The sequence below is a fragment of the Phasianus colchicus genome, chromosome 22 (genome assembly GCF_987193195.1).
Source record: "Phasianus colchicus chromosome 22, bPhaCol1.hap1.1, whole genome shotgun sequence".
NCBI classification, from domain to species: domain Eukaryota; kingdom Metazoa; phylum Chordata; class Aves; order Galliformes; family Phasianidae; genus Phasianus; species Phasianus colchicus.
In genome coordinates this window covers 4,082,350-4,109,590 of record NC_143457.1, presented here as the reverse complement: position 1 = coordinate 4,109,590, position 27,241 = coordinate 4,082,350, and the positions used below count along the sequence as shown (strand labels likewise).

Genomic DNA, 27,241 nt, shown 5'->3' with positions numbered 1-27,241 from the left:
TTGGGTTTGTGTGTGTGTCTGTGGTCAGATTAGCTTTGATCTCTTTCCTCTGATGAGATCTGAAATGAAAAGCGTTCCACTTTGAAAGCTTTCCTTCAGTTAAAGCAAAGTCATCTCCTGCTGTAACTTCTGAGGTAAGGCATTGCTGTCCTGAGCTCACGTAGGACAGGGTCTGCCTTTTATGTTCCTGTTTCCTTGGAGCCCTGATCTTGACTGATGCTGTAGGCTGGCCTGCTATCATCTCACACAAAACCACACAGCATTTTGGCAGACAGAGGGTGGAATAAAGGGGTTCTGAATGCAGGTTGTCCTGCTCCAGTCATCCTCCAAACGTGTACAGGCAGTGAGAAAACCAAGAGGAACGTTTGTATGGGTGTAAGCTGAGAACGACAGGCTGAGCGTTTCCCTTCTCTGTGCGTTTCCCTCAGCTCTGTGCTACAACTTTTGGAGAAGAGGAATTGATGCCACCCAGACCAGTGAGCCGTGAGTTCGTTTACCCATTTATTAACTGCGAGCAAAAAAAGGAGGGCTTATTAACCAGTAATCACTGGCTAAGGCAGCGAACTGCCGTCCAGCTGGGAGTTCTTTACAGACCCATTTGGACGCACTGTGTGTCCCGGTGGTGGCGGTGCTGCTCTCCGCTCAGCTGCTGCGGGTGGCGAACGGACCCGGCGTGGATCCGAACCCACGAATCCCGGCGTGCGGCTCGATGGCCCCGATGTGCCCGGAGGTGAAGCGCCCCATCCCCGCGCCGCGTTCCCCCGCTGTGACCCCGTGCCCCCGAGCTGCCCGCCGCACCTGCCGCCTTCTCCTTCTGCCGCGCTTGGGTTTGCCGAGGGAATGCGCCGTCCTGACCCGCCCGCGACCCCCAACCGCTCCGGGGATGGGGAGGGGAGGGAGGGAAAAGGGCTCGGGGGAGCGCAAAGGACAGAAGCGGCGGTGCCATGGGGGACGAGGCGCAGCTCCCCTCGGGCAGCCCGGCCCTTCAGAAGCCGCCTTACACCTACGCGGCTCTCATCGCCATGGCCATCCGGGCCAGCCCCGAGCAGCGCCTGCCGCTCAGCGGCATCTACAGCTACGTCTCGGGCCGCTTTCCCTATTACCGCCGCGGCCCTAAGGGCTGGCAGAACAGCATCCGCCACAACCTCAGCCTCAACCCCTGCTTCCTCCGCCTGCCCCGCCGCTCCGGCGCCCCGCACCGCGGCGGCGAATGGGCTCTGGACCCCGCTTTCCAGGACGCGTTCCCGGGGGGCGATCACCGCCGCCGCCGCCGCCGCCCGGACCTCCCCCCCCCGCCGCCCCCCGGCTGTCCGTGCCGTGCCCGCCCCGCTCTGCCCCGCGGCTGCCGCTGCTCCGATCCGCCCGCCTGGAGCCCGCCCTGCTGCCCCGGTGCCCAACAAGCGCTGCTCACCTGGAGCCCGTCCTGCTGCCCGGGTTGCCAACGAGCGCCGCCCGCCTGGAGCCCGCCCTGCTGCCCGCCCTGCTGCCCGGAGTCCCCGCAAGCGCAGCCCGCCTGGATCCCGGAGCCGTCCCCAGCGCTGCCCGCCGGGAGCTCGGCTTCGTCCCCGCTGCAGCTCGCCTGGCCGCTGCCCAGCGTCGCCTCTGCCGCCCAATGCCCGCCCGAGCCGGGATCCCGCCGCCCTCTGGCCGCCAGCAGAGCCCCGGTGCTGCCCTGAGGCTTCCAGCTTCCGTCCTGCCCACTTTCCTGGGGATGCGACTTGTAGATGTCAGAAGCGTGCGAAGGAAGATTGGTCTGGAAGATCCTTGTTGGTTGAGCAGCCCCCCGTTGCGTTGCAGTGGCTGAGATGTGCTGCCGCGTTTCACATTGCTGTCAGTTCAGTTAGTTTGTCTGTTCAGATTTATTGGTGTTCGAGCCTTAAGACCACCCTAAAGGGGGCTGCAGAGCTTCGGCAGGCTCACCTGTGTGTTGTCTTCTTGAATCTGGAAGTATACAGAAGCTCAAGGGATGCCAGTCCTTGTGCAAGTGAAATTTGGCTTTGCTACAGGCACAATATTTTTGCAAGTGTCCTTAAACTCATTAACTCGTTCTTGAGCTTTCATTTCAAGCTTTTATATATATATATATATATATATAAATAATATATGTACTTTTCAGTTTGATAGAGAAAAAAAATAACCAACCCACAAAGATCTTTGAAGTAACGCCAGGAATCTGATTTCTTTGTATTTAAAGCAGAGCTATATGAGGTTTTGTATACAGCCAGGGTTTATTTTATATTGCTGCTTCTTACAGATGTTTGCACACATTTGTTCTGAACGTTTTCCTTCTAAGTGATGCTCTATTTTATGAGGATGTTTCCCCCTTTTAATTTCAGAGTCATTTCTGTGCTTCCCCCTAGAAATAAGGCTCAGGGACAAAGTGTGCTTCCAGTAAGGGTTGTATTTCAGTTTGTTAAGGAAAAGTTCAAATACAGTTTGTGCAGAGCAGCACTTTGCCATACTGACGTTTTATGAACTGTTCAATACTCCTTGTAGGAGCTCACGGCTTCAGTTCTTCAGCAAGAACTGATTTTTTGTTCATCCTTAGAGAAGTTGGGGCTTAAATCTGGATGTGCAGTTTGTATTTTGCATTTTCTTGTACTTAAGAAATGATTCCGGACGTTGCCTTTAAATTCTAACAATGCAATGTCAATAAAACATGGGAATGCTGTAAGATTCAGCCAGGTGACAGCTTTGAGGCTGTTCCTACAGGATGCACATTAAAGACATTGCAGCTCTGTTATTCCCCACGTTGCTCTCTGTCTCCCTGCAGTCACCCCTGGTGCCCCCATCCTATCAAACCAACACAGCACCCACAGTGGAACACAGCTATGAAAGAACTGTTGCATGTTGAAGCCAGCAGTCAATCTGCACGTAAGGACAGCAGAGACCTCGAGGGTTTTGTTCTGGAGAAGTTTTTTGGTCCCTGTTGTGGTTTTGGTCATATATGAATAATGCACGTTTGTGAAACTACCGCTGCTGCGTTTGGGGTATGAAGTTTGACATCTGGACAGTCATTAATTCCACTGTGCACAACAATTATGAAAATAAGCAGAGTTTCTGAAAGCTGGTGTGTGTGTGTGTGTGTGTGTGTGCTTCTCACCTTGCTTTTCCAGCTGAGTTGTGTTTCCTTACCAGTTAGCATGACTTCGCATCACTGGTTTACATGCTGGGAGAAAAGAAGAAGGAGCGCCCCTTTCCCCCTCCTTGCCAGGTCTCCCCTAAGTTGTCCCGAGGGTTTTTCTCTGCTCCTTGCTTTCTGGCACCTGCGGGCTGTGGGCTGAGCCACCTCTGTCATACAATTGTGCACAGAGGCTGTGGAGCTGGGACTGCCAAGAGGGACCTCCTGGGCAGACTGCCTCGTGGGGGCTGCCTGCACACACAAGAAAGGGGAACAAGAGCTGATTGCATTTCTGGAGGGGCTGTGCATGTTTTCTCCAGCTCACCTGCTGCCAAGGGCAGGTGTCAGCAGCCCTGATCAGGTCCTGGCAGCTGCAGTCCATCCACACTAATGAGGCCCAGAAGTTTCTATGGGGGGTGTGGGTGGAGGAGCTCCTGGGTTTTATGCTTTCTGTTCCCCTGCAGGGAGATCTACCCCTGTCTTTTTGGATTTGGGATTGCTTTTGGAGCATATCTCTATCTGGTCTAGTGGCTGCCTGGCAGGGCATGGCTTGGGTAAGTGATGATGATTTCTCTTCTCCATCAGGGGCTGCTCTCTGCCTTCCCTGTTATGAGTGCCATCTCCTGTGTGCACCCACCAACACGTGGATAAGGCTGAATTTAAATTTGTAAAGCTTCCTCTTTCCCTATTGCTCCTCTTGAAGCAAGAGATAGTAAGCCCACAAAGTGGGTTGTATAGGCTCAGTACTGGTTGTTCTTGAGAGGCTCAGGGGTGCTCAGCAGCTCTCTCAAACCCAGTGTGAGAGATGGAGTCACGCACCTGCTGTACTACATGGCATGCTGTGTCAGGATGCTGTGATCAGAGTGATCCTCTGCCCTCGTGCCTGCTGCCAGGGCCTGGGGCTCTTAAAGGGACTTTGAGCAATCTGGTTACGTTGCTAAGAGTTACGTTTGTGCTTTATTGGTTCCGTAGCTTTCCCGTTTGTGTTTGCCACTAGATGGTGCGTTTGTACCAGCACAGCGAGCCTGGGGGTGGCTGTCAGTGAGGCTGCGATGGTCTTCAGTGATGATGACTGCATCTCCTTCTCTTCTAGAAAATGAAACGGGGAGGGGTGTGAAAGGGAGATAGGAATGGATGTTCGGCTGCAGTGGTTCGTTCCCAGCAGCATCCCCTGTTATCTTGGGCTTGGTTCATTTTCCTTAAAGCGATGGCTGTTATGGATGCATTCAAACAGATGTAGGCAGAATGTACTGCATTCCTTGTGAGAACAGTAGGGACACACAATGGGGAAGATATCTGGGGGCCAATTATTAGGATCGCAGAGTGCATTGGTAGGGACTTTGTGCTTTTCCCCCTTTCACACTCCTTATTTCTCCTGTTTTGTCACTTAAGGTAACCACGAATAAAAGAGGCACAGTTCCATTGGCAAGCAGTTAGGTCTCCTGCAGGAATGTGTTGGTGTGATTGCCACAGAGTGAATCATCTGTTCTAGCAGGCTCCTTTCTCCAGACATCCTTCAACTGTAAGCAGGGATGGTCTCTTCCAAGGGATGATTCAGATCATTTAGATGAAGTCCCTGCTCTGAATCACTCTTTGTAGGAGTTCCTCTTCTTGTTAGTTATTTGAAAATTCGGAACAAACAGCCTAAGAGCACAGGAAAACTTGTGCCAGCACAATGAGGTGCTGGGAATCTCCCTCGGTTTTGTTCAGGAACTCATGCACAGCCTTCTTGCTTCTCTGGTTGGAATAGAAAACTGCAGCACTGACTGCATTTAAATCAGAGAGATTGTTCATGCTTTGCATGGCTTTTCTAGCAGCTCTGAAGTACTGGGGCCTCTCCTGTGTTTTGCATCCCACTCGCAGTGGAGGATTGTACTGGTGAGCTCCTTTCTCTTGAGTTTGTGACTGCATTTAGAAAACTCGACCTCTGCTTATTTTTCTTCGAGTTTCTTCTTTGGTCAACATTCTTATTGGCTTTATAAATAAACCACAGCACAGCATATCCCTTTGCAAGCAATACAAAGTCTTTGAAAATGGCTATGAAAATACTACATTCCCCTTTCCCACCAGTGGGTATCAGACTGTTACATTCCTTTCCATTATATCGTCTCACATCTGTCTTTGCTTCTTTCCCTTATTGATTCTGAGCAACTGAAATAATAGTTCTATATGTCACTAGCAGTGGAAGAGAAAGGCAGTTTGTCCATGCACTGTGCCAAATTAGTGCAGGTGTAGGAGAATTAATTGCCAGTATCCAAGCTAAGTGCAGAGAGGAGAGATGCTGTGCCAGTATCTCAGTGTTAAGGCCCATATCTGAGCCTGAGCTGTCATTCAGTATGGGATTGTTGGGTTATTTCACGGCTTCATCCTGTGAACTGTCACCTGCTATTGTGTGTTTATCCCACCTGCATTCCTGAAATTCTGAGCATTAGTCTTCAGAAATGCTGGTCAAGGTGGTTCTTGCCTATATTTGTTTACTTTCCCATCTTTGCAGCAGCAGGATCCTTGTGGCATTGCTTCTTTTCCTTTTATCCACTAAATCGATTGACATAAAAACAGAAGGTGTTATGTGCAGAGATAATGTTGAAAATACCTTGTATGATGTGGAAACCACAGCATTTAATTGTTTCTCAGGGGTTTGCTTGGCATTTCTGTCCCCTGCTACATTTTTTTTGCCTCTAATTGATGTTTTCTCATCCCCACCCTTTTCATCTCAGCCTGAAACGATAAGGGTGCGAGCAATGAAGGCTCCAATAAAAGAGGAACCCGTTGACAGAAGGTGGACTGGGGAAGCTATGAATGCAGACCCACCAACAAACTGACCCACTGTTCCTCTGCAATAGCAGATTGCGTGCAGTCCTGCCTCTTCTGCCATGCTGAAAGACAGCAGATGCCAGGACTTGAGCTGACAATGAAGTGTAGCAGTCTTACTGGGGGTCTCTGATGCTCCACAACCCGTGGGTTTATTCTGCCTGTCTTGATATCAGCCACGCTCCCATCTCCTTCCCCCAGACCTGCAGAATCAAGTGAGAAACACTTCCTTCACGCTGCTGGATTTCCCCTCCTGCAGTGGCTCTCTGGCCATGCAGCTCCGTAACCAGTTTCCCGTCAAGAGCAAAAGTACAGTGTTTCTCACCAAAAACGTGGCCTGTGGTAAGGGGGTGGGAAGGGAAGAGGAGGTGGGGTGCGTGCTGGGGGAGCTGTTGCTGCTGCAGTTTCATGCTTCTATCTGTATTCTTTCTCTTCTCTGCATGGCTTCCTGTTTTTTCACACCACTGCTCTTTGAAACAACAAGCTGCAAGGGAGGACGGGGGTGGAGGTGAGAAGGCTGGAAGAAGCCTCTGGCAGCTCTTGAGAAATGTTGGTGCTGGCTCTGGAAGAGGTAGCACGTGTTCAGGTGTTTCTCTGGGTGAGATCCTGCTGCTGCACATCAGAGAAGTGGCTCTGACAGGTGATGCTGTGGTATGCATGTGCTCCTCAAAGGTGCGTTGCTCGATGTTGCAATCTCACAGCAGAACTACCCAGTCACTTTCCCATTTGGCAGTTGTCTTCCTGGGTTGCTCTTGAATGGACAAAATTAGGATTTGCCCGAAGTTTAGGCATGCAGCTGCAGTAGTCACATGTAGTCTGTGTCAGCATAGAGCTGAAAAACAAATCTCCACTTCTGATTCCTGCAGCATGAGTGACCATCTTGACCAAAGGGGGACATTTATGTGTTGCCTTACCTTACCATGACTTTGGGCAGTTAGCAACTCATACAGAGGCTGGACAACAGTGATTTTTCTCAGAGAAGCTGCTCCCAAACTGTGAGCCAGGCAGCAATTGCTAACATTTAGTAAATATTACTGACAATTCTGACAAGCCCTGACTTCTGGTTTCCAGGTGCCTGGCAGCATTCATAGAAAACCAAGAAGCATTAGGAACTTTTGCTGTCAGTGTAGTTCCTCTGTTTTCTTTCCTATTTATTGTGAGAGGGGGAAATGGTATGTTGAATCATCACTGAAGGCAGAATGTGAAGAAAGATATCTCCAGGACATCACTTGGATGAAGGAGCTGCACAGTGGGGTGTCTTGCTTGAATCAACCCGAACAGAATTTTGTTACCAACATTGTTTGAAAACATTTATTCCCATTTCTCACAGATCTCTCATCTGTAACACTCTGCTCTCTTTGGTTAAATCCAAACCTCGCCTCCATTAGATGGAGGACCTGCAGGTTGAGGGAGCTGTTCTACCATATTGGTCTCCTAATACCACATTTACTTTGGTATCTGAACTGTGTTCTTGCTCACAAGAAGGTCTGTGCTTAGGGCCAGTATGACTGGTGCAGAACAAGAGAGTAATTCTTTGTGAAATCAGTGTTGCTGCTTTGTCTGGCAGTGAGTCAAAAGATAAATTCTTTTGAAGCAAAAAGATCTTGAGGAGTGGAGCTTGATGGCTGCAGATAAATTTGTTCCAACGTGACACGAGTGTTTCCCAGACACTACTTTTACTCATTTACTGGTTTGCTAACACACTGCTAAGTGACTTGAAAAGCACCTCTTCTTGACTGTAGGGTCCAGAGGAAGGTAAATAGAAGGTTGAGTTGCAGAGGCTCGTTCTGGAAATGGCTCCTCTCTGCAGGAGGCAGATGGGCAGCCAGCAGAGCACAGCTGCTCTTGGAGTTCCTCATTTGCCAAACAGTGCTGCAGGAAGAAGATGAAAAATGGGAAAGATTGCATCAATTATTGAGCCTTGTAAAAAATAATTAGTCAGACAACAGCAGGCAAATGGGCAGGGAGGAGGAGAGAAGCAGCTGCCAAAGCATGGAAAGATTGCACTGGGTTGGAGATAGCAAAGGAAGGGGAATTGGATAAGATGCTCCTTTAATCAGCCACTGGGGAGAGACGTAGGAAATTAATGTATGAGCTTTGCATGTGGATTAGAACAGGGCAAGGACAGAGGGGACATTGCCTTTGAATTGTCCTCTCTTTGCTGTCATCAGACTCTTGCAGATAAAGCCATTTTCACTGCATGTTCTCAGCTGATGTTACTGGTGGTACCTGATCTGATCAGTGGTATCAGGAGAGGCAGGAACAGCTCGTGCAAATGTTTGCTAAGCAGCAGAGGGGTTGCCTGGTTTTTTTTTGGTAGCTGGTCTGTCACCAGAACTGTAACTGAACTGGACAGGCTGCTGCTTGGTCCTGGTTACCAACTGAAGGAGTGAGCTTCCATTAGGATTCAATTACCTTCTTCTTTCTACAGCTCCTCCAGAGGCACCAGCGACATATGAATGATTTTTGCACTGTAATGCTGTGGTCTCTGCTTTGTGGGCAGGGCTGTCTACGGTGACACGAGAATGCAGTCAGTAAGATTTAGCAGTGACTCTGCTGTGTGCTGAATGTAACTTTGTCACTGCTGATTTCATGGTGATGCTCACTCATATCCTCCAGATCAATTCCTAGAGTCACTATGTTCCTCGATTCGTTTGCTGCTTGTCTTCCAGGCACATCTGTCTAGGATTTAGCAGATGCTCTATTTGTCCTCCTGGAAAGCTGCATCTGATTGGCCTGCTACCTGCCTCTCTACAATCTCTTTTCTACCTTACCTAAGCAGTTGTGTTGTTTTGTTTTTGTAAATCTGTGCAATGCTTGCAGGTAGCATTAAAAACTACAGCTTTAAAGGAAGCAGCCCATCCGTTGGCTATTCCCAGTTCTCCCAGCAGAACATTGCTCTTGACTTGGGGTGACCGACCAGGAAAGGTAGAAGGGCATTTTAGGGTCAAGGCCCATTACAGCCAGGTGACTTCTGAGCCCTTGTAACCTGGAGAACTACTGATGTGCTCCCTTCCTTCAGGGAGAGTCAACTGCACATATGCAGCAGAGGGTGATTCAGTCACCCACGATAAGATCTAACAGATGTATCTTCACCGAAGTAAATAAACAAGTATCAGCAGAAAAGTAATGGCTGTCTTTACTAGAGCTCTGTAGCCTCTCTGCAATGGAAAGTTTCAGGGAAACTTTGGGGGAATTTGGACACGTGCAATCAGAGCTGCTGACTCCTTGTTCACAGCAAAGAAAAACACGCTCAGAGTCAGTTCTGCTAGGCTTTTTTTCCCCCTTTTTGTCACCTTTCTCTATTTTTCTGTGACAGGAGAATCAGTGGGACTGGTTTTAATTTTTCTAAAGGCTGATCCCAAGGCAGTAAGCAGGAGTATGGCTGGGCAGCTCATCCTCTGTGTGTTCTCCTGATGCTGCCAGCATGCAGTGGTCTGTAAGTTGGTGCTGTGGTGAAAGGCTGTAATGGCACAGCAGTAAAAGCCTGCATGGCATCACCAGGAGCTCAGTGTTAGGACAGGTCCAGTGTGAGAGCTGGCACGAGGTGACAGGCTGGGAAATGGCCCAGAAAGAGAAATGCTTCTGTAAAAGGAGAAGTCTGAGGAGGAGGAAGGAGGTATTTTTAGTGCCACAGGGCTTGTGAATTTATTTTGCTTTTGCCACAAAAGGAATCACGTGTGTAGTAGCTAGGTACGTTTTTGTTGGGGGCTTTTGGGGTTGGGGAGGAAATGTCTTTTAAAGGCATGTTTTCTTTGCAAGCTTTTCTTTAGAGAATCGAGGGAGCATCTTGGCTCCCCAGAGCATCCCAAAGAAACCTGGTCAGCAAACTGTGTGGTGTGTGGTCATGGCAGAGGCAGGTGGGAAATGCCACCATCAGGGGTTCCTTGGGGCTCGGTGACCTGCTGGGCATCTGGCTGGTGAGCCACACTTCTAGCAAGTAGATAACACAGAGCCAACAATGCCTTTTGTTGTGGTTGCTTTCTGCCCTCTCTTCTGCAGCCTGCTTTGCTCAGCAGTTGCTGGTGCAGTATTGCAAGTTACAGGCATCTGAACTGTAGGAGACAGTCTTTGTACTACAGGCAGGTCAGCATCATCGAGCTTGTTGGACAGCCAATGCTTTCCAGAGAAACATCTCAAGTCCTGGCATCTCTGGCTTTTCAGAGCAAAGCAAGCAGAGCTCCCTGCTGTTCACATGAGAGCTGCTCTTTGGCTGAGAACACAACAGTCTGAGATGGTGGAGAGAAGCTCATCCCTGCTGACACTAAAATAAATGGAGTAGTTCTCTTTTCTGGTGCTTCATTCCTGCTAATTCTTACAAAGCTCTACTTCCTAGAAATAGGTTTTCATTGTCAGGGCGTTAGAAACAAGTTACATCTTCTAGTGTAGTACTCTAGCAAATGACTTGTTTGGTCCACGTTTTCAAGTGGTTTCCACGTGGACGATATCTTCAATTGAAACTCCATTTCATTCTTAGAGTCACACTAAGCAGTGTGGTGTGGCAGCACACTATGGCAATATTTCAGTGCTGCACATGTGCCTACAAGGGAAGAGACCACACAAATTAATCTTTTTCTTTCTTTCTTTTTTTTTTTTTAAACCATTAAATTTCCAAGCCTGATTTTGAAAGCCCCATCTTGGCCCAGTTGCCAATGATCTCAGTGGAATCATCCATCTCCTCCTGGGCAGCCAGGCGTCGTGCCTCTTGCTGCTTAGCTCTGCTAACTGTACATTCCTGTCACTGTCCTCTTACCCCTGACATGCTCTCATTTTATTGAGGAGGATCTGTCTGTGTCTTTCTACCTGTGGCCTTAAGAACAAATAGCAAATTGAAAATCTGGCTCCTTACTGTAGCCAATTTATCGCAGCTGCTCAAAACATCACCCAGCAAGTGGGCAGGAGGAAGGAAATGAGAGGTTGAGTTTTTTCCTGTTGCAAGTAACCAGGAAATAAAATAGGAAATTCAATGCAACGTTATCTCACGGAGCCCCATTGGCACCACGGGCTGCAGGTGCTGTTCTGCAGCTTCCATCTGATGATCCGTTCCTCTTGGTTTCAGGGCAAAGCTGGACTTCTGGTCTTGGTGGCAGAGATGGGTTAGAAGAGGAACTTCCAGGCAGCCTAGATAAGACCAACATTTTTATCTTTCCTGTTGAAAAAAAAAAAAAAAAAAAAAAAAAAAAAAAAGATGAGTGTAGGGGGTGTGAGTTGCTGTGTCCTTGTGCTAACACACAAACTGGCTGTTGAGGACCGTGTGAAAGTGAAAACTGTCAAATTCAGCCTGATATCTTTACAGTTTTCTAACCAAATAATGGAATTGCTGGGTATATGAAGGTGTATAGGCTGAGGGTGATTTGTGGTACGTTGCATTTCACTTGGGAAAATGAAGAAGTTGCTTTGGTGCTTTGTTTCTTAGAACTACACAAAATATGAAGGTAGGCTGCAAACCTTCCTTAGTAAGGAATTAAGACTGCCTGCTTGTGGGAACTACCATCATTCAATTGCTTTAATAAATGAACTGATAATCAATGTCACTGACCAGTATGGAAGGTTTTGTTGTCTCTTTAGGGGTAGATTACCTGCTAGATTCAACTGAAGTACCAGTGAAATGTGAGACTTTCTTCTCAATTTTCAATTAATTTCTTAATTTACCTCAAATTAGACCTCGGCATCTTTGCAGCTTGATCCTGAAACCTGAAGGAAACGGTGTTTTGGGTGTTGAAGGAAGCTGAGTTCCCAGAGTGAGGTGTTTTGGCTTTGAAAGGCAGCACTTGGGATGAGGCCATGCACAACCTGTGTTCAGAAAGAAGAAAAACCCAATGACACACAATTTTCTTGGAAGAATCTGCCTTTTTTTTTTGTTTCCTTTTATTGTAATCAATGAAGTCCCAAAGAAAAGAAGCAAACTCTGCAGCTATTGATGATATAAAAAAAAGAAAAAGAAAAAAAAATTCCAGACAACCCAAAAGGATGTGGTATAAGAGTGGGAGTGAGTTGGGTTTTTTGTCAATAATGCAGATGCAACGCTTATCTAAAACTCACTTGGTGTGTCTCGCTGTGCTGTTTTGCATGCTGTTCATCTCTTTGTGCATGCAAAGTGCCACATGCATGCTCTTGGGCAGCACCTTTCCACCCAGCACAGCAGTGTGCTGCTAACTGTTGTCTTGTGGATCTGGGTAGGGGTGAATGGGGGGGAGCTGCCAACCATGTGCTGAGGGACCCTGGCAGAAAAGTATAAAATTCAGCTTTAACTCTATGGAAACTTTACCATGATTGTGTTTTTCACTGGCCCAAGCTCATAGTATCAGTCTCTGCATCACTGGGTAGATTTGTGAGTATCGTATGAAACAGACCAGCAGGATATCAGATGTTATAATTTGTGCAACAGAAATGCTAATCTTTTAGCTGATTTGATGCTCAGCCTCACTGTTCTTTCTCTTTCCTGGGAGTGAAAGCAAGGCTGTAGCATGGCCATGGCATGGAAAAGGGCAGGGTGAGGTGTGCACGAATCCTTTGAGCTGCAGAAGTGCAGCCTGCTGATGTGAGGGGACCCCAGCCTGCCTCAAATCCCCGTCAGAATAAACAGTGAAGCACTTTATTTTATTTTGAGAGCCACTCACCCTTGTAGCACAGAATGTAAGTGCTTAATGTAATGAATGGCTGTCCAGTACGGCTTCCCAGTTCTGTTTAGGCTGGTTGGAATGTTGGCTTCTGTGAAACACATCTTCTCTTTGTAAGTATTTTTAAGACTTAATAAAAACAAACATTATCTATTTTTGGACCAGAATTGGAGGACAGAAAAATGTTGCACCTTCCTGCTACCAAAAGATGTCAGTTTTCCTTCAGAGCCTTTCCCAGGGTGAAAGCTGTAGCTTTACCTCCAGCCATGTAAATGATGCTTCATTCGTTTGCCTCAGGTGGAAATTCCCCTTTTCACAAGTGGAAATTTTACTCTGCTTATGGTTTAAAAAAAAAAAAAAAATCTTTCAGCCAAAGCCAAGCTGTCACTTTTGGAGGAAAAAGAGAAAACGAAGTTCTCCCTGGACATTCCTTCTCTCCTTGCTGCTGATGGTGACTCATGCAACAGCCTTTGCCACTCAGTTCTGACTCTTAAGTGATTTTTCAGGTGGCTGTTAAAATTCTTGCAGCGTTTGTCACTGGCATCTGCCTCGTTTTGTAACGGGATGCACACATTCTGTTTGTTGTGGACAGAGAGAGAGAGAGTGTATTTGGGTTCTGAATGCTGCTTAATTTTGAATATACGCCCCACACATCAAATAAAACTAAACAAACAAAAACCACCCAAACATAGCAAAGCCATGAGCTTGTGCAAAATATTGGGTGCAGGCACCTGCATCTGCCTTCAGTGTGCAGACAGCCACCCACACAGGGCCTGTGAGATCCGGTCTGACTGGAAACAGTGGTTAAGGACCCCAAGATCCCAAAGCTCGGAAGGTGATGGACTGATTTTCAATGTTCTGAGTTGATCATTGAGGTCCAATTTTGTATTATTTTTTTTTTGGACACTTGGCATTCGTGTGAACTGAAACTGGATTTCTGAGTGTAGGGAGAGTGGGTGCTGCCTTTCTTTTGACAGCAAAGGATCCAGAATCCCCCAGCAGTAATCTCAAGATGAAATAGCGTGGTTTTGTTAAGCAGGCAGTTACAGCTCAGAATGGAAATTTGTGGTTTTATAGGTCGCTTATTTGCTGCTAAAAGAAATGCTCCTGAGAAAACGAGTTGCAGAACAAAAAGAGGAAAGTTGTTTGTCCCTTGTGAAGAACTGATAGTGAGAAAAGAGACGTACTGTGCTTGTTGGACCTGTTTTGTTTCTGTATTTCCAGCAGCAGTGCATTTCTGAGAGGCATTCCTTGTGTAGGGGAGAAATGTGTGTGTGCAGATGCAATTCTGTTTCAAAGCGGTGAAGAAATAAATATCTTGTGTTGACACAGATGCTTTGAACCTCTGTGGCACCACCAGTTAAAGACCTCAGATGACTTGTACAACAACAAAGCTTTGCAAAATCCTCCGTGAGAGGCGGAAGTTATGTTATCTGTATTCTGCATACAGAGAAACAGGTGAAACAACTTATTAAAGACCACAGCACCGATGCCAGTAAGAGTTAGGATGTGGGCACCTGATGCCAGGTCCTGTGCTTGAAAGCAGTAAGTCTTGGGGTTTTGAAGCAGCATGTGTAATTTTGGGGTGATTTCTTTGGTGGTGTTGATTTGCTTTTGTGTTATGTTGTGTTGTTTTTTTCCCCAAACTATTTTCATGCATCTCTGCAGTCAGAAACCCAAACCGTGTCCCCAGCGTCTCACAGAACTGGGTCAGCAGCATCTCCCCCAGTCTAGCATTTGACTAATACCTTCCCTTGTGTTCTCTGGGATGTTGTGCTTCTTGCACCACCACCAATTACGTGAACTCACTTTTTCCTCCATGCAGTGCCTCAGCACGCGCTGAAGTTGTTTCTTCATTAGAATTTCAAAGTCACAACCAAGGAGGTAACAAGCACGGCCTCCTGGTTCACTTTATAGCCTCCTAAGGAGAGTGCCTCCAGGTGTTTTTCTCCTTCAGAAGTCCTGGACTTTTGGTGATGGTCAAGATAGGAAGCTTAGCTGCTTGTTGCAACTAAACTCAGGTTTAGGTCAGTTATTTCCTCTGCATATAATAAGTGTGTGTTGTTCTCAAATCCGTGATGCCCTCCATTGAAATGCGCAGTCACGCAAACCAAACATTGCTTTCACCTGGGTGAGGATGCCAGCACATTCCTGCTGAGGGCTGCAGTGGTGAGCTGGGTATGTTGCCATTCCCTCCCTCTGTCACTCAGGCAGACCCAGGTTTAACACTGCTTGAACAAACAGGCTGCTCAAATCCTCGAATCCTATCCCTAATAATTCACCATCGGCTTCTGTACGGCTCATGGGAAGGCCTTACTTCATGGGTTGTTTGTCTGATGTCCATCAAATGAAGAGAAAAACGTGCAGAGGCTTTGTTGTGGTTTTCTGCTCCAAAATAGCTCTCTTGTGTCAATAACAACAAGCAAACTATGGCCTTGTTTTTGAAAGAAAAACAATTCATATTAAAACCGCCGTGTGGTCAGCTGACCCAAAGCCCAGGCAATGAAAGAACTGCTGTGTTTTTCTCGAAAGAGAAATCCCTGTGCTGGAGGGTTCCTTAAGAGAAGGTGAGGACTGGGGGGGAAAAAAGCAGCAGCTGTTTCAGGATTGGTTTAGGATGCACGGGTCAGGACGTGAGGTTCATGATGCGAGGAGCTGGGTGTTCAGCAAACCCTTCAGCTCTGTAAGTGGGGTTCCCCAGCCTGTACCTGGGAAAGGATGGCAAATGTGCTCGTGATCCCTTGTTTTGTTCTCTGCCTTGTGCCTGGCTGAGGACGTGCCATTTTGGTGGGACTTGAGCTGTGGGAATGTGGAACCTGAGATGTGTGATAATGACCTTGAGAGAGGTGGTGGTGGTGGTTTTAGCCCTCATTTTAAGAAGGTGTGCTGGTGAATTTCTCCTCTTGGTTTTATTCAACGCAGTGTTTTGCTGGTTTCTGTTCTTTCCGGAGAGCAGCGTGAGGGGTGACCAGCCCATGGTCCTTGCAGTAAATCTGTTTCCTAACCTCTGCTCTTCCTTGGGGAAATCTCCCGTGTGCTCTCCTTTCCAATCATCATCTCCCTGAACTCCCATCCATCAGGGTTCCAGTGCACATCACCTCCCAACCTGCCTGAATTACCCTCTACCAAACCATTAGCTTCAGTAACCATTTCATCCACTTTTCTTCTCCTCTCTTGAGGGGGCGTAAAAATTACAAGTAAATTTACATTATCCTAATAGAACAAGTCCTTTGGTAAGGACGCTAGAGATCTAATCTGATTTTTTTCCACTATCTTCCTATGTAACTTTTGGGCAATTCACTTCTGCCTCTCAGTTTTTTTCACATCAAGGACAAAGGAGGAAAAGCCTGGGTGTGCAGAGGTTATGGTACCTACAGCCTGGTTAAGCAGTACAAACGAGTGTATGTATTCTGAACGCATTAATAATGAAAAGCAGACGTTGTTAGCAGTGCTGTATTGCCTTCAAATGGCAATTTGTCAGAGCTGGTGCTGCTATGCTTCCAGTGCTAGCTGGGAACCTGCTTTCCAGGGATGGATGTTTGCTCTATAATGCTGATGAGCAGGCTGTGCACGTTACCTCCAATGTCGTACCACAGCAGGGATTGCTGTATGAATCATCCAGAGCTTGACGTTAAAATGGTGGATTCACATCTGAATTTCACCAAGGAAGTTGAGTGTTGGATCTGCAGTTGGTTTGGATTAGTCAGTGCTTTCCTGAGAGCACTGGCACTGATTTTCAAAGCGAGGAGGGTCTGTTCTTCCTCTTTTGGCTCTGCTTGAGCCAACATCTGTAAGATACAGAGGTGTTTATGAAGTTCATTATAATTAGCAAAGCCTTCAGCTCTCCTCCCTTCCACTCAGCGTGCACACTGCTAGCTTCAAGAAAGCCCAGGGCCTGACACACACGGGTTCCAAGAAACCCCCACAAAGGACGAGAAGCCAGCACTGAGCGGTCACTGGGCTTTGTGTGAGAAGCAAAAAGAAATGGTGGTCCTCAGTGCGTGCTCTTGGTGTGACCTTCTCTCTGCTCTTATTGGTGAGGCTGCTGCTCGCCTCCTGCAGCCGGCAGGGATCACTGCCGTGTGCTTCTTGTGGCTGTGATCTTATTTTGTATCCTGTGGCCAAGAAAACTTCTTTTGACTTTTAAATAAGAGCAAGTTACCTGCCATATTTGCAGACCAACTGCATAGCTGATGCAAAAACGCGGTTGCCCGCCTGTTTGGTAGTGTTAACCACATGGAGCAAATAGTTTCAACTCTCCTAAAACTGCTCTGGCTTCCTGTTTGCTTTGTGGTGCAATTAAATGTGGCTTTTTTTTCTTTCTTTCTCATTTATTTATTTTGAGTAAGTGGAGGGTAGGAGGCTAGAAATCCTAGCCTTACCGCTTCTCTGCCTGCAGAAGCAGTGAATACCTACGTGCTGTTAGTTGCCAACATCCAGGTGGTTCAGGAGCTGCAGGCTGGCACAGTGCTTTTCCCTCCACGTGCCCGCAGGCAGTGCTGTAAACACAAGGTGCCACGGTGATGTTATTTGCTTGTTGTCATCCTCCTCCCTCTGTTGCCTTCCCCTCTAGAAGCCAGCCAGCTGCTCCATCCCGGCTACAGCCAGCAGCAACGTTCTTGTGCACCAAAGAGCCGGATTAGGAAGGGAGATGTTTAGGAGCCTTACACTTGTTGTTTCCAGCCGTGTCCACTGTGCAAAGGGATGCTGGGCAGACCGTGCAAGTATGGTGCAGCTGGAGCAAAGACAGAAACAACCTGCAAAGTGATGTGCGGATAAATGCCAAGAGGAGCAGCTATGAAAGACTGGTAATTAAGGGCATGGAGATGATGTGCTGGTTTAACACTGTGTGCCTCGTGTTGGACGCACTGGCAATGCCACACATACCTCTGACTGCTTTTTTTTCCTTCAAACCCCATAGCTCTTTTCTCTCTATAACCCAGAGGGAAAGCAGGAACCCGCCTTCCCTTCCTGGACATCTCTCATCCTTACCCTGGTGCATTGCAACTGCTTTCTGACTTTCGGTTCCCTTTCCCCCTCCCTGCAGCGCGGTGTCCAATGCCTTGCAGGCAGATGTCCTGCAGTGCTGTGCCGCGTGTGGGCCTGGGAGCTGCTGTGCAGAAAAGCTGTTGAAAGAGGAGGGGAAAAAAAAAAAAAAGAGCGGAACAGAAACCAGAATTCCAGTAAACAGTCTGTTAAAAATATCCGCAGCACATGTCAGGGGTAACAATTTAAAATAGGCAGTTTCTGAGCTTTGAAAGGTCACGTTAAGACGTGGGGGATTCAAACAGAGCTGAGAACGAACGTTTTGACAGTCACAGTTTGTACCGATGCTCAGTGATCCCGCGTTGCCAACTAGTAATGTTCAGGGAACCAAATGAGTCAGATCGTGAGAATAATGAGCTTTCCTTGGCTTATAGCATGGAAAAAACCTGAGTTTCTACCTAAATGGTGTGCCATGCGAGCCTTAGGAAAAACGGTCATTGTGGGGCTTGTAAAAATGCTTGTTTCCACGCGTCGGGCTGAGGCGATCCGAGCGCAGCTCCGCGCTCACAGCGCTGCCCCGCAGCACGAGCTGACATCTCTCGAACCAGCAGATGCCCCTTCGGCACCGAACCGCTGCTGAAAGCGTAAAGGAGGCGCAGAGCGGAGCGCTGGGACACGGCTGAGGCCTTGAGGCTGCAGCGTCCCGACGCGCTTCAACGCTCCGGCCTGCAGCCCCGCCGCGCCGTGCTGGAGGTGGCAGCGACTCCGGGCATCGCGTCTCCGTCGCGCCTTTTGTGCACGCGAGCTGCGCGCGCCGTTCGCAGCCGATGCCCCACGGGGCGGCGCTTTGCAGACGGTGCCCGAGCGGGGCGGGGCGGGGCCGGCAGCGGGGCGGGGCCGGGAGCCCGGCGGGCGCGGGAGTGCGGAGCAGGTGAGCGGGGTGGGGGGTGAAGGGGAGGGGGGTCACCTCAGCTTCCCCTCAGCCGCCTCAGCGCGGGGTGTTTGGCCCCGCGGGGAATAAAGCCCCGCGTGCTCCTCGGCATCCCGTAGCAGATCCCGAGGAAAACCGGTTCTGTTTTATAGGGATGCGGTATTTCCGGGCTGCGGGTTCGGGATGTGCGGGGTGAGCTCTCGCAGCCGGCACCTCAGGGTACGCGGGTGGCGGTGGTGCTGAGCCCGGCCTCGTCCTGCAGCCCTGCGGGTTCGGTCCGTCGGTGCCCGCCGTGCCATACCGTGCCCTGCAGCGGCTCTCGGCTCCCTTGGCACCTCTGTGCCGTTCGAACCTCGGATAGGAGCCCAGAAACGTGGGGTTGGGTGTGTGGTGCTCAAGGGTCAGTAGCAACGTACGGCTTGTTTGTGTCTGCGGGATGCATCTGGGTGTCTGGTGTTGTCAGCTGCAAAAAGGCTAATTTCAGCGAGCTGCTCTCGTTATCACAACTTCCTCCATCTCCCGGACTGTGCCGGTGCTGGCGGTAGCAGCAGCAGCCCTGCAGCACAGCCCGCCGCTCGGCAGCATCCTTTGCATGGTCCGCCTGCGCACGTGAGGGAACCGAAACGCAGAGGAGTCGGTTGTTCAAAGTCACGCATCAAACGACTGCCGGGCTTGGGAATGGAACTTTACAAGCTGTCGGGTTTTGAGCTCTTTGCTTTAACCGCTAAATGTGCCGTTTTCCACTAGATGCTTCCTCAGACAACAACTGAAAACATAGCTGGTTGACTCTGACTTGCCTAAAAGGTTGTGCTTAAAGTTTCCAGCAGGGCACCGTTCTGGAACCCTCCCCTCAGGTGCTTTCCGTACTCCCTGCCGTTCCTCTGCCTCTCTCTAGCAGTGCTGGTTTCCTCCCAGGCGAGGTATGGCTTTACATTTCTGTTTCTCTTGAGCTGCTCTACCAGCGCTGCTCTCTGCCCCCCCTCTGGCTGTTCCTTGCGGTTGGGTTGGAGGTCCTGCTGAGCCTGAGTGATGTATATTGCTCTGATGCTCTTTGCTGAGTTGCTCTGCAGCTGGGGGAACTGCAGCCTGTTGTTATCACCGTGTGTGCATTCTGCTTTCCTATCTCTCTCCTTGCTGACAACCCCTTTCATCATCGGTCCCGCACACAAACGAGGTTAGCTTCAGTTTGGATTGCATTAGTGTAATTCTGCTTCCTATTGCTTTTCTTTGTGAGCCCGTTTGATGGGCGTGTGTTGTGTATGTGTAAGGCAGGCACTGAGCACAGTAAATGCTCAGAATGTGGGTGTGTTTATTTCAGGAAGGGAAGGGCACAAGCCAAGAGATTCTTTGGATCTAGCGGTTGTTCAAGACCTGCTCCCTGTGTGTTTCGTGTAGATAGGGTAGCTGTGCACTGTGGAAAGGTCATTGTTCTCTGCTGACATCTCTGTGTGCTGAAGGTGCTGACTGTGCTCTGTAAATGGTGGTTTGTTTGGTCTCTGGTAGGAAGGGGATGCTCTGCAGTGTTTCAGAGGCCTGAAACATTGGGGTGTGTGATTTCATCCCTTGCCTGGTTGTCCTGAATAGATTCCATTATAGATCTGATTCAGCCTAATGTTTGTGTGAGCAAAGTAATGAGTAGATGTGATTAATCAGGGGCTTAGAAATCTCTAATAAAAGGCATCGTAGGAACAGCACAACTGTGGCACTGGAGGAACAGCAAAGGACCACTGAGAGATCATGAATCAGTGCGTGGAACTGTGTGGCAGGATCGATCTGTAAAGCAAAAACTGATAACATGACAAATCTTTATTTGATATTTATGTTTGGCAGAGGTGGAAGTTTTGTTATGGTAAACCAAATAGAGGTTATGATCGTCTACATTATGGTTTGAGGAATTGAACCCTGAGCATAGAAAAGCTTTAGCTTCAGGTGGTGGTAAGTACTTGCATGCTTCTCTCCACTTTCTCAAGGGCTCCTGGCTTTTTTCCTGCTGAGTTTGTGGTCCAAGTGTTAGCTTGTGTGTATGTGTTGGAAGAAGCAGGGGCACAGCTGTGTTGCAACTCAAATCTGTGTTGAAGGTGCAGCACAGTCCCAGGAACTGAAAGAGGGCAGAGATGGCTCAGCTGGGATGCTGATGTGTATTTCAGAGCGTACTAAATGGAAATTGTAAAGGAAACACTTTTTTGATGTGTGAGGGCACAGGAGTTCTTGTGTCAAATCTGTTCTGTGAATACTTTCTCCGGAATGGATGATGATTGCAATTAAGGCAGCAAAGCTGTTCTTATGGTGAAAAGGGCTGCAGCCAGTTGGAGGTGGCTGGGAGTCCTCTGTCCTGCTGGCTCTGCTCTGAGCTGCTGCCTTGAATGGGGCAGCACAGCAGGTTCTTACACCTCTGCAAACAAGCAGGTGTTTCTAGCACCTTTTACCACACGTGTGTTTGTTCTCAGGTGGATAAACAGGTTGTCACTACTTATCAGCAAGCAGGGCTGCTAAGGCCAGTCCCACCACGAGCATCTATTGGTTGCATCCACATCCTGGGAATTATTACATTAGGCCATAAGGTTAAGCAGATTCAGGACGTTTTTTCTGTCTCATTAATCTGGGTGACTGCCACTTGGGTGCAGGGATCCAGCTGGCTCTGCCAGGGCAGCCCCCCCAGTGCTCCTTCCTCCCATCACGGTGTGACTTGCTTGCACACCTGGGGGCCATGCTGCCACGCTCTGAGAATTTTCCCAGTCTGTTCTTTAAGGGAAACTTGTGGCTTGCTTTTGTAAGAGTCCATCAGTGCTCAAATAACTTGCCTTTCCCCACAGTGTGTGGTATTTTACCCCGTGACCGCCACCAAAAAACCAAGCCTGAGCTCAGATACCTTCAGAAGGTTCATTGACTGCATCTGTGAGCACACAGGGTTGATTCACCTCTGCTACACGTGTTGACTGTGTGCTAAAAACCTGCCGAGCACGTGTGTGTGTAGAATTTCCCATGGTCTCCTCCCCCTGCACTTGATGCCTGCAATGAAAGCAGTTTCCTGCTGTCTCCCACACTGCACCCATCACCTGTAAGCTCCGTACCACTCACTTCTTATAAGCTTGAAAGGTGTTTTTTGTAGTTCCAGGGTTTAGTAATTCTGTCATCTGCTTGTAGGCGTTCGAGCTTCCGTGTCTGTGCAAGGCAGCAGCCTCACAGGGGTTTGTGGAACACTGCTCCCTTTGTGATCTGATGGCCTGTTGCTTTTTTTTCCCCCCTTCTTTCAATAGCAGTTCTACGTTGTAAACACCAGAGTTGTACTTAATACATTTTTAATAGGAGATGTGTTAGAGTGTTTGATGGTAGCTGCTGGCTTGTTAAATACCGACCAGGTAATTTCACATGTGTCTGTTACACTCTGCAGAGATTTGATTTTCATTGCAACTCTGCATTCCTTTGGAATATCCACCTCGTCTTCTGTTGGCAAAATCTCCATACACCCCAAGATATGTGTGATCCTTTGGAAAGACAAGGTCCTGAGGGATTGGAACTTGGCCTCGGAATGCCACAGCCTTAGGCACGGTGCTTCATGTCTGATGGGATGTTGCATCAGGCAGAAATCCTCAGCAGGACGAAGCAGCTTTGGCTGTTATTGTGCTTTGTGTCTCTGGTTGTCAGCAGGGTGATGGCAGTTTGCTGCTTTTGTTGCTATTGGGCTGAGGCAGCAGATATTGTACAAATGTGCTGGTTTTATTGTTAATGAGCAGAGGACTAGGCAAAAGCTTGTTTTGCTTTATTCAAACTTGTAGACCTTGCCTCCTCCCCCTTTTACTTCCCTCCCTTTTAAGGCACATGGGTGGTTTTGTGGTCTTTGTATCCGGTCTGTGTGTGATACAGCATGTGTGCTGAGGAAGCAGGACAGATAAAACATAGCTCTTATTTCTGGGAATCCTTACCTCACTGCTGGTGGGGAAGTGTTGTGCTCCCCGGCGCTGCAGATAAGATGCTGGGCTCCTTGTCGTGCTGAAGCACAGGGCTGGCTCACGAGGAGCTGCCAGCAGTACTTCATGATTTGGGAGACCCGAACCCTCAGCAGCATGTTGTTTGGTGTCTTAAGTTTGTACACCAGCTGACAGCTGCAAAGCCATGTTTTAAGTCGTGAAGTTAGCAGTTTTTATACTGCTTTCATAGGCTGAAGATAAGTGACTGTCAGAATTGCTCAGGGCATGTGCAGGGATGAATTTAGAACTAGCAAAGAGTCGGAGGAAACAGGGTTTTATATTGCTGTAGTATTTTGTGTGCGGACAAATGGATGGAGCTTGAGGGTTCCTCTGACTTTGGCATTATGTGTCTTTAAGAGAGGAACCATACGATGGGCCTCTGCTGAACACCTTTTGTTTTAGTCATTCACGTGTGCATTTATCCTTGTTTGTACCTGAAAGTGGAAAGTGAATGGATGCAGATGGAATTAACAAACTTGCTGTGGTTGCCTTGGCCTTAGATTTCGCTTTTCCTATACTTTCAGAGGTGGGTTATGCAGTGGAATATTGTCTGGTTTTGTTTTAAGGATGATGCATGCAGACTCAGAACCGGCAGCAAGAATATTTTTGTGGCTTAAAGGCTCTGGACTGGAAGTTTAACTGAGGTGCCAATTTTCCTGAGCTGTGGAAGATCTGATAACCTTCCTTTCTTTGGGTCCTTTTGGGTATTAACTCTGTGCAAAGCCCAGCACAGGTTTGTGTTCTGAGGAGTCCTTATGTAGTTGGAAGCTGCAGACTTTTTTTCTCTTTTCTTGCAGGTCGTAGCTAAGCAGTGAGCAGGATGCCCCCGGGCATTTACTGCCCTATGGAATTCTGGTCCAAGGGGGAAAACCAAAACATCCAGGTGGACTTTCTGCTGCCAACAGGCATATACTTGAACCTCTCTGTGCCCTGCAATGCCAGCTTGGGCACCATCAAACAGGTAACAGCCTTGGTCACTCTCATCTGCAGCTTCCTGCAACAAGGAGTCTGTTTTTGGCAGCGTGTGAGCATCTGTGTTGGGTCTTAGTGCAAGCTGGGTTTCTAATACATTGCTCTGAGAGCTTCTTGTGAGAGCCTCTAAATGCACATCTAGCTGCTGAGGCTGCCAGCAGCAGGGTGCTGATGGTGCTGCCAACGAGTTGGGCTTTATTCACTGGGTACTGAGGTGTGAATTAGTTTCTGAGTGGCTGCAGGATGAGTGCAGACATGAGCTGGCAAAACAGGGCTTGGGTAGCATTTTTGATTGCTGCTTCCCCGAGCCAGCCAGTCACCAGCACTGGATCTTTTGTTAGCAGTGCTCTTGTCTATGCAGACTCAAGGAAGAGAGGTTGCTCCAAACAGGCAAACTGAGGTGCTGGACTCAGTGTTCAGCGTGTCAGCCCTGCCACCTCTTGCATCACAGAAACCGAACGGTGAAAACTGAGAAGTGACAGAGGGAATTTAATTTGAGGGATGAAATGCTGTTGCGAAACCATGCGTTAAAGAAATGATACTTTCTTATTTCCCTGGGCAGAAAGTGCGGTTAGGGGAAAGTGAAGGAAAATAGAATGGAGAAGGTTTTTCTCTGCAGCAGCAACCTGGCCTAGATGAGTCACAGATCACAAGGGACAGAAGCACGGTGCCAGATTATTCCCGGTTTTCTCATACTGCAGTTTTCAGGCCCAAAATAAGTAAATAAATAAATAAGAGGCAAGTGGAGCTGATTGGTTCCAGCTGTTAAGTTGCAGTTCTGTGTTTTACTGGGTCAGCCGGAGGCCCATCAGCGTGTTCTTGGGAAGGGAGCAGAGGAGTAGAATATCAGTAGTCGTGTGGAAGCGTCACCCGCTGGGAGCACTCGATGGAGTTCAGAAGGCTTGGGAAAAGCTCTTGGCTCTGTCACAGATTTCACGTTACTGGAGGTGAATTACTTAATCTGCTTTTCCCTCCTGTAATACCTCTGTTTCACAAGGCTCTCAGTCAGCAGGCACCAGGTATTCAGATGGGAGTTATTTAAATACGGAGGTCAAGAGATGTGCTGTGCCTGGAACAAGCACAGAAGAGAAAAGCAAGTCAGCTAAAGGCACTTGCAAATAAATCCGCCCAGATCTATTACCCAAATCTTCAGCAGGAGTTGGAGTTGCCACACTTGGCTGAAAATACTGATTGCAGGTGCAGGGATGTTGAGAGAAGGTGGAGAGTGAGGCTGTGGGACGGCAGGAGGAGGAAGGTGAGGTTCTGGCAGTGCAGCAGAAGTTTCACTGTGCTGTTGCTCTGTCCCAGGTGGTGTGGAAGCACGCTCAGTATGAGCCACTCTACCATATGCTCAGTGATCCTGAGGCCTACGTCTTCACGTGCATCAACCAGACAGCTGAACAGCAGGAGCTGGAGGATGAGCAGCGGCGCCTTTGTGACATCCAGCCCTTCCTGCCCGTCCTGCGGCTCGTGGCTCGAGAAGGTGACAGAGTCAAGAAGCTTATTAACTCCCAAATCAGCCTGCTTATTGGGAAAGGTCAGTTCCCTCATCACAGGTCTCACCAGGAGCGTGGCAGGACTGCTGGCCATGGGTGATAGAAGCCTCTGTCCTAGGTGGCATTATTATTTATGGAATGGCAATGGAATCTTGCTGACGTGGTAGATGAAATAAGCAAGACTATAAGCAAGACTTTAAGCAAGACTTCTCTGTGGTGCTTGTAGTAAGGGAATAGTGTGTATGGAAATGCAAGAAGGGCAGTTTTTCCTTCTGATAGAGAGACATAGCATTGTGTCTTTACTCCACAATAGCAGTTGCTTATTTACTCCCTGCAGTTGTGCAGAGTAAATGAGCAATTACTAGCAGCTTGGCTGACTTGACTCTTTTTTTTTTTTTAACAAATATTAAGTATGTGTTTAGGAAGATTGTTTCACGGTCATTTGATTATCACCAGCTTAATCCCCCACGGGGTACAAGTGCTTATTTCATCTTTTTTTCTTAACCTCCACACAGGTTTGCACGAATTTGACTCTGTGCAGGATCCAGAGGTGAATGATTTCCGCACCAAAATGTGCCAATTCTGTGAGGAGAGAGCAGCAAAGCGGCAGCAGCTCAGCTGGGCAGCTTGGATGGAGTACAACTTTCCCTTGCAGCTTGAGCCCATGGCCAAAGGCCTTGGAACTGGACTCTTGCACACACCCACCAAGAACATTTTTGTCAACGTCAAGTTTCAGTCTGGAGGGGTAAAGCACCAATTTTTCTGTGGCATTAACTTGTTTGTGTTTCCCCTCGGGTACCAATTAGCTGGTGACTGAAGTTGCTGTATGCAGACATGATGGAAAGCTTTTTGCTTATGGATCAGAGAGAAACACAGAAGCCAGCTCGGCACAGACTGCTTGCAGGCATTGGTCTGTGTTGCCTATGGGGCCCTGTTCTTGCCTGCTGCCCTTGGTTAATGTGAGTTTTGCATGTTGTGCCTGGGCATGAAGCAGGAACCTCTAGGAGAGAGTAGCTTGAGCACGATGACCCCAGCCATTATCTGCTTTGCTGGTGGAATAGCAGTAGGAAGATTTTATTTTATTTTTGGTAACTACCAGCCACATGTACTAGTGGTCGTGTTTATACTGGACTTAGTTGTTAATTTCCAGCCCTGTGCTTGCACTGCTGAAATGTATTCCTGCCCAGTTTGGCAAACATCCCTACTTATTTGCTTCGGGGGTGAGAGGGGGATAATTTGGCCTTGCTATCCTTCCCTTTATTGTCAGTAACAGGAATCTTGTTACCTCCCAGCTGAGCTATTGCTGCTTCTTGTGCTGATTTCAGCTCTTTGCTGGTATTTGACAGTCCGTGCTGTGTTGTTGGGGTTGTAGGAGAGCTTCACTTTCCAGATCTCCCCAAATGAGTTCCCCATCACATTAATGAGCTATGCTGTCAAGAAGCAGGCTACTGTCTTCCGCCATGAGACAATGGAGAACCCGGAGGACTACACACTGCAGGTGAATGGGAAGTATGAATATCTCTACGGGAACTACCCCCTGTACCAGTTCCAGGTGAGCCTTTTGTCTTGCTTTGATAAAAGAAAGTCTGTTCCCCTTTGGACTCTTTAGCGGGGGGCTGGGTTGAGACATGTCCTCCGACAAGGAGAAATTGCTGTTTACAGGAGTGCAGCACACTGATGGCAAGACCTGGATGCTGCTTAAGGCAAGGGATGCTTCTAGCAACCTGACAGGTCCTTATGGTTTTGGATCTAAGCCTGTTGCTGGGTGCCAAGAGTGGCGTAAATGTCTTTATAGCTTATAGTTGTTGTTTTCGTGGTGGTCTAGAGGTTTGCCCTTTGAAAGTTGAACAAGTAATTCCCTACTCTGCATTCCCCTGGCAGGGCAAAGTGTGGCTATGGGTGCTGAATCCCCAGCAGTTTTCCCCAGCGCAGCCTTTTGAGTCAGTTGATGAAATGTCAGGTGCAAGGCACGTCACATTCTTGGCGATGGCAATGTGAGACCAGGGAGATGCTGGTTTAAAAAAAACAAGGGGAAGTACATTAAAATGGAATTTTAGTTGTTGCCGTGTCCTTTCCATAATTTCTTGTCACCTATTTCTGCTTCAGCAGTTCTGATTTGCTTGACTTCTCATGCCTGCCTGACTCTGTTTCATCCATGCTGACTCTCTCCTCTCTTTGCAGTACATTCGTAGCTGCCTGCACCGAGGCTTAACGCCCCACCTGACTATGGTACACTCCTCCACTATTATTGCTATGAGAGATGAGCAGATCAACAGTATTGCCAACCCCCCAAAGATGGCAGTGAAGCCTCCCCCACTCCCTAAGAAAAAGGTAAA

The 27,241-nt window shown here is 48.3% G+C and overlaps 2 protein-coding genes across 10 annotated transcripts in view; both read left to right on the top strand.

The window, feature by feature from the left end:
- The first annotated feature begins 944 nt into the window (after window positions 1–944).
- LOC149915260 (uncharacterized) lies at window positions 945–1,996 on the top strand. Its single transcript, XM_090122990.1, has one exon. The coding sequence runs from the start codon at window positions 945–947 to the stop codon at window positions 1,674–1,676; it is 732 nt and encodes a 243-aa protein (XP_089979116.1). The 3' UTR covers window positions 1,677–1,996.
- Window positions 1,997–3,655: 1,659 nt separating this feature from the next.
- Window positions 3,656–27,241, top strand: part of PIK3CD (phosphatidylinositol-4,5-bisphosphate 3-kinase catalytic subunit delta) — a 42,090-nt gene continuing 18,504 nt past the window's right edge. For 3 of the 9 annotated variants that reach the window (XR_004169798.2, XR_016459335.1, XM_031613569.2), the window contains exons 1-6: window positions 18,413–18,469; window positions 23,235–23,398; window positions 24,718–24,946; window positions 25,421–25,650; window positions 26,278–26,457; window positions 27,087–27,236. Coding sequence is in view for 7 of the 9 variants with exons in the window: in XM_031613569.2 (XP_031469429.2) it covers window positions 23,258–23,398; window positions 24,718–24,946; window positions 25,421–25,650; window positions 26,278–26,457; window positions 27,087–27,236 (930 nt within the window). In the remaining 2 variants the exon portion in view is untranslated. Of the gene's footprint in view, window positions 3,676–14,078; window positions 14,098–18,412; window positions 18,470–18,492; window positions 19,390–23,234; window positions 23,399–24,717; window positions 24,947–25,420; window positions 25,651–26,277; window positions 26,458–27,086; window positions 27,237–27,241 lie in introns of those variants that run through there. The other 6 variants (XM_090122937.1, XM_090122940.1, XM_031613570.2 and 3 more) reach the window with 6 other exon arrangements.